Source organism: Oryzias melastigma, linkage group LG20 (assembly GCF_002922805.2).
Source record: "Oryzias melastigma strain HK-1 linkage group LG20, ASM292280v2, whole genome shotgun sequence".
NCBI classification, from domain to species: Eukaryota; Metazoa; Chordata; class Actinopteri; order Beloniformes; family Adrianichthyidae; genus Oryzias; species Oryzias melastigma.
In genome coordinates this window covers 16,325,742-16,332,723 of record NC_050531.1, presented here as the reverse complement: position 1 = coordinate 16,332,723, position 6,982 = coordinate 16,325,742, and the positions used below count along the sequence as shown (strand labels likewise).

Below are 6,982 nucleotides of genomic sequence, written 5' to 3'. Positions count from 1 at the left end.
CCTGAACAACTGCCTTAAAATGCAGAAAAATTTACCTAGATTTTTCTAGAAATAAAATAAAAAGAGATTTGTTTGTTATGTCCAGTTCACACAACAAATGAAAAATCCACATTTAGGTTTTGACTAACAGCTCTGTGCAAATTGACATTAAAATAAACCCAGGACAACATTGAATAAACCTTAAAGAAAATTATCAACCACTAGATAAACAGATAAGATCCACAGGTGGATAAACACACATCCTGAGTGTATATTTGCATGAGAAGCAATGAGAACATAATGTACAAAGCTCCGCCTTTGAGTCGTCACATAACAGACAACTGACAGGGATTTCCCACAAAGACATCCCATAATTAGTGAGTCTGTCAGTGCTGGCAATAGTAGCAAACGCATCAAAAAGCTAACCCTTAGCAAAACGTAGTACACTTGAATATTGTTTTATTAAACCATTTGTATCATGTTTATTAAAAACATTTCTGTGATTCCTATTTCATTTTTTATACTCAATACTTTCTTTAAAAACTCATTGTATATAGTTTTGTCTGTTTTCTTCCCTGTAGCTCATCATCATGTCACTAGGGGCAATAAAGGGGCTTTTACTGATAATTTCAAAATGCTGCCTCCGTAAAATCTTTTGGCGGGAAAAAGTTTTGATAATTTTCTGAACTTTACGATGAGAATAACTAATCTATTTGTATTTTTTTTTAATGACTACATTCTGTATTAAAAAAGGCTAAATTTGGTGATAATTATGTCTTTATAATACACTTAAAGTATGCTAAAAATTTGTAAATCAAATTTGAGAAAGAGGGTAAAAAAGTGCTTTTTTCCTGAACATTCATGACCATATTATTAACTAACATTGTTATTAGCAAAATGTACCAATGAAAAATAATTGAAACTATCTATATCTCGTTTAAAACTATATAATTGAAAAAAAAAAGTTTTGTGGATTATATCAAAGGGTTTAAAACATCTTAATTAAAAAAAAAAACATTTCTGTCAGTGCTTCAATGTAGTGGGCTTTACAGGGTTAAGTATACTTCAGTATAAGTATAGAAAGTATACTATAAACCATGTAAATATAATACTGGAAGTAACTGAATACTTCTTCACTAAATTGGACCATTTTAAGTTTACAATAAATATATATAAAAGTAAACTTCAATTATACTGCCTAAATTTTAGAAGTATACTTGTACAGTTTCTCCTTTGGAATACATGTTTTACATAGAGAGAGCAAATCCTGCTGGTTAAAATCAGCTGTTTCACCACTGAATGCAGCACTTTGGTGCAGTCCCCCTGCTGGACAAACTAGAAAACTGCATCATGGAAAGCCTCTGCTATCTGAAACATCATAAGTACGAACGAAACTCAAAGCTGCAGGCTTCATGGTTTCATGTCATACTCTGTAGCGGTGACTCTCAGACGGTTCTATTGTTCCAAACCACAGGAAGGATGTGCACTTGTTGCTCATTTCTTATTTTACATTTGTAGTGAAAGGCTTTGGCCGGGCTCCATGTTAAAACACGAGCGGGAAAATGTCATTATGTGGGTCACCGGAGATGACCATGAAGAGGTGGTGGTGGTGGAGGGGGTTGGGGGCTGCAGATGTACACACAAACATACAGACATATCCCTCGTCTTCCACTTCAATTAATCTCATTTGTGAAGCATCAACAGACAGATGAGCCGTTCACAGCAAACAAACAGACCATGTTTGACGCACAAATGCCAGAGATGATAGCAGGTCTGAGCTTGGAGACATCGCAGCAGAAATTTACAGTCTAAGTTGTTATATTTTTTGCTCCAAACGTCCATCCTACTTTTAAATCGGACTGAAGGAGCAGCAGGAGGCCGTCTTTACGCCTCCTATACCCATCAAACATACCTTTTCATGACTCCGATCGCAACCCTTCCTGCACCTTTGCGTGCTGGCTAAGCTAAATTCACTGTCAGGGGTCAACCAGAGTGTGTGTGAAAGTTGGATTACGCCAGGCTGTAGGACGCCAGAAGCAGACGCCTTGCCAAAAACGAGGCACGGTTGAGATTATGGGTAAGGTAATGACAATAAGTCAAAGACAGGAGACGGCGACAAAACTTTTAGGTGAAAACCAACTAAATGAGGTTAAAAAAAATAACTTTTTTGCCTCCAGGACTACGAAGGCAGTGAACCTCACAGGACCTCTGCAGCTTCCTCTCCACTGCCCTCCCTTTTACCCCTTATGCTTCATCACATGAATGTACCCTTGAAGACCAGAGGAAAGATGCTCATTCTTCATCTTTTCTTCCTCTAAAAGAGAGCTTTTTTTTTTATTCCTTCAGAGCTGGCACATCCAGCTGTGCCAGTAGCCCATGTGTTGATACAGCAGCTGCCAAGGCCACTGGCAACAAAATACGCTCTTATGAGGCACATGAATATTTGACGGAAACCATGGAGCAACACAAGGAGAGAGGAGGCATTCAGTCCACGGCGGAAGTGTGGAAAAACAAGACTTGGGCTCGGTTTAACCTACATTTTACTTTCATGTGACTACACTACACAAAGGGGTGAATTTGGGGCAGACAAAAAAAAAAAAAGTTATTTTTTTAAAATAGTTCCAGAAGTTTTAGATTTTTGTTTGATGTAATTAGAGGAAATTGAGCATACCCCCCTAGTTTATCTGTAATTATAAGTAAAGTAGTAGATATTGAAATGGTTAATGTAAACTTTTATATGAAAAAATGCACTTTTCCCCACTTTGAAAAGTCTCATATGACAAAACATGACATTTTCATGAACACTCACTCCAATGAAAATTGTGTTTTTTTTAGTTTTTTTTTATATAAATGAGGGCATATACAGGTAAGAAATATGTGAACCCTTTGGAATTACTTAGTTTTATGCATAAACTGGACACGATTGCGTTCAATAAAAACATGAAAGCACATTTTGGTGAGATTCAAGCAGAGATTTAGATTGAGATTTAAAAAAACACATCATGTGTTCATTTCGTACACAAATTGAGATACTCCCAAAGGGTTCACATACTTTCTTGCAAAAGTATGAAGACAATTACGCGTAAATTGGCATTTCTGAGTATTTCTTTATTTAAGTTATGAATCAAGAGCAGATGGAAAAAAGGTAGATATTGCTTTCGTGTCATCGCAAGCTCCCTGCTCCGCCCCTTGTAGATGACTAGGTCTATTTAAGTCTTCGCTGACAAAACTGAACGGCTTGTTAGCTCTAATATTGCTCGCCATTTTTGTTCTACCGGTACTGCTATATTGAGGTTGTGAGGAGCTGTAAGCTAGGAAGACATAAGGAATCTAGCTAGTGGGAAAGTGTGTAAAAATAACTCTCATTATTGGGGAAGGGAAGGGGGGGTGGGGTTGCTCCATCCACTACTTAGAGATGATTTTCTGATAAACTACTGCCACTCTGCAGAAACTAGTACTAGTTCTAAAGTACGATATAGATTTTTGATTTTAAAAATGGCATTAAAAGGCTTTTAAAATATTAAAATAGATCAAAATATGATCAAAGTGAGTCAAAAAAATCCCTCTGCAATTGGTAGTTTGATTCATTTACAAACTTTTGGGAAATTCAATTTAAAAAGCTACCTTTTTTTAGAAAAAAAAAAGTTTGGATTTACCTTGGAAGAAACTTTTCACACGGAGGTAGGAAACTGCGAGCCGCAGCACGGATAGCTTGTCCAGTTTGGAGATGACATCAGGGGGGAATGGCAGCAGGCTGGCCAGTCGGTCCAGCTCAGCGTTCAGCCTGTCCCGGTGTCGCTTGGACGGGTTGGTTTTCTCATTGGCAGAGGAAGGCTTCCTGACAATGAGACGGAGCAGAGAGGTGAGGCTGAGCAGGCGCTGACGGGCGCGTGCGGACAAACAGCTGAAAAAACAGGGACTGTGTCTCCGGCTTTCATTACACCGCTTTAAACTGTTTATATGTGCCTCTTTAGAAACAAATCTTAAGTTTTGGCATTCATTTTTTTTTTCTAATGATTGACACGTTTTGAGACTACCATTTATTCTGACATGTTTGCATGTGGGTGGTTTTTAGATGCAATAAGTTTAGGATTTTGTTTAAGATACGTCACCAGACCACTTCACACAAACACCAGGACATAAATGTGTATACAAACAGCAGTAAATAACACAAATAAATCAAATTACACAGACTAAACTTTTATCCAGAATATTTTCTTTTAAAAATAGTGTCTCTTTTGTGTTTTTACCAAACAATATTTCTGCATTTTGTCAAGTTTTCTCCTCACAGCCTGACTGGAATCGTCTTAGAGCTGGAGAAGTGGTGGACAGACGGCAGATCCTCATGTCCCAGCATGGTGTGGATCACAAACTGATCCAGCACAGTTTGTGGCGCTTTAGTGCAGACGGTCTCAACTTTTCCAGAAACACTTCTTCTGCCTTCCCTTCCCAAAACTAACTAAGTCTCCTTCACAAAGTCACAAAAATCGACTGAAAGATCTTCAAAAATGTCCGGTTGACAGTCCTTCTACGTACACATGCCATGTTTTCTGTGGTTTCCTGTGAAATCGGCAGCTACGGCTCAGCAAATCATGAAAACTTTATGCACCACAGGTCTAGTTCATTTACCACTTCCATCTTCAGTAACTTATATAATCTGCTGCCTCAATTCATGACATCAGCAAAAGAGAAAGTCCTAAAACAGCATTTATATATAAATATATATATATATATAAAATGTGTTGCATAATTTGGCTCTAATGGTACAGGGTTAAAAATAGAGGCTCTGCTTAAAGGTTTATTAATATATAAGTATTTCTTAAAGTTTTTTTACTATATGGATTGAAACACAAATTGATTAAAAGTGTAAATGATAAAAAGAAGATCATTAATTTTGTATAAAACAGCATTTGCTGATTTTAGTGATACTTTAGTTTCTAAAACTGAAAATGCAGCATTACAAAACTGCAAAAAAGAAATAATAAATGCAGATTTTTGAGGATAAAAAGTTTTTTTTCTCCAATGTTCACAGAAATCAAAATGAAAGAAAAGTGAGTGTTGCTTAACTGTTTCTGGATGGGCTTCCTCCTCTTTCTGCCCGCATACATGCAGTCCCCCGGCGGGATCATGATCTTGCGCTCCGTGGAGGTAACAGGTGCGCTGTGGATAAAGACGCAGAAGCGTTATAGCTCCTTTACGCACGCGGCTGCACAAAACTTCCACACATGCGTGAAGTAGAGCTTTAGAAAGCGGCAAGTTCAGTCATGCTGCTGCAAATTTACGCACAAAAAGTCACCAAATACATCACAGTTTTGTGGATTTATAATCAGTTAATGTGCATTATTAAAAAAAAAGTTGATTAATTAAGTTTTATAGATATGAAAATGCTTAATATATATATCGCCTTTTAAGTAATTTGGAAAATAAATCAAATAAACAAAAGCACATTTTGAGCCTAAAAGCCTCAAATCTGCTTAATTTAAAAATAATAATAATATTGCATAAAAACAAATTAAAGTTAGTACTCACATATTAAAGGATTAACCTAAAATATCTTCAGTTATTTCCAATAGTTTGGGTAGATGAGTAACATTCGCTTCAATTGCAATAAAAAATAAATAAAAAATAGAAAATAAAAATAAAAGATGCGTCTCCCAGGGTGCACCGACTCCAGCGAATAGGTCCAATGGAAATCAAATAAAATGGTTGAGGTCGCGCGCGAGCTCTGAGCTGATGTTTTCATCAGCTTTGCACTGCTCGAGGCAGATGTTGGTTGATTCTTTATACCCAATTGAGTCGCCTTCACTTCCTCGCGTTTCAGGTGGCGGATTCCTCTGAATGACATGTCGAGCTCTTCGCACGCAACTCTCTGCCTCACAAACATAGCGCCGGCGCACACACATACACACACACACACTCTGCAGGCTTACGGTGCCTTCAAGTGCTGTCCGTGCATGGGAATGTTGATCTTCAGTGCTCTCAAAACGAGGTTTGCCCAAACCACTTGTACAGTGGAGAGTTTTCATTTGAATTCTAAATGGTTATATGTGTGATCTGTAGAGTAAATATAAATTTTAGGTTAAAATAAGTGAAGCAACTTTAGTTTCACTTAATATTATTTTACTTTAAAGCTAAAAGGCATTGGGTTCACAAGTATTTACATCAGTTAAAACATTGTGTAATTTTTTTCTCCTGAATATCAAAATTACGAGTTACAGTGAACGCATCAAGGGGAGGGATCATAAGATCAGAGCTGCAGCTGCGCTAACTGTAGAAGACGGATTCAGAGAGACGGAGTAGGCTGTCGCATCGCGGCGTGTCGGGTCTCTATCCTCCTCTTTCAAACCATTCCCTATCAACAACTTTGCTTCAGCGAAGTGTGTTTTGTTTAAATACAGTTTTGCGTTGGACTAAATATTTTAAAAAATTATCGCGGCTTGTTTACTCAAAGGAGGAATCTTCCAGAAACGTTATTTTAGATCGAAACAACAGCGACTGTGAAGCAGAGGCGATGTTGACTAGTCATGTCTTCACAATAAAAGCATGTGTTGACATTTTTCCTTTTTTTTCCTTCTTTTTTTCAGCCTCTAATTTGAAGCACAACTTGCCTGACGTGTATCTTTGATTGAAATAGAAAAAATATAAAAGCTAAAAATAAATGAATAAATTACTTGACGTAATTTTACTTTAACCGGAAGTAGTACTACTTCAGAAAAATAAAATGTAAAAATCACTTTGAGAAATCGTAATTCTCATTTAATGTTTTTTAATCACACAAATGAGCTTTATTTCCATAAACACGTTTTTAAAAAAATCATTTTGAACATAATCTTGATGCTTGTAGTAACTTCCCTGTTTTGAAACCTCATACTTTATTATACTATACCATACCTCCTAAAATTGCTTACAATTAAACTAATACCGTATTTTCCGGACTATAAGTCGCGGTTTTTTTCATAGATTGAATGTCCCTGCGACTTATACTCCAGTGCGACTTATATAC

At 36.9% G+C, this 6,982-nt stretch overlaps 1 protein-coding gene across 1 annotated transcript in view; it reads right to left on the bottom strand.

Annotated features, from left to right (window-relative positions):
- Positions 1-5,900, bottom strand: part of ahrra (aryl-hydrocarbon receptor repressor a) — a 75,618-nt gene extending 69,718 nt beyond the window's left edge. Inside the window, exons 1-3 of the mRNA XM_024280139.2 lie at positions 5,509-5,900; positions 5,047-5,139; positions 3,636-3,817 (exon numbers count right to left, since the gene is read on the bottom strand). Of these exons, the coding sequence (XP_024135907.1) occupies positions 3,636-3,817; positions 5,047-5,108 (244 nt within the window). The 5' untranslated portion in view covers positions 5,109-5,139; positions 5,509-5,900. The remainder of the gene's footprint in view (positions 1-3,635; positions 3,818-5,046; positions 5,140-5,508) is intronic.
- Positions 5,901-6,982: the final 1,082 nt, after the last annotated feature.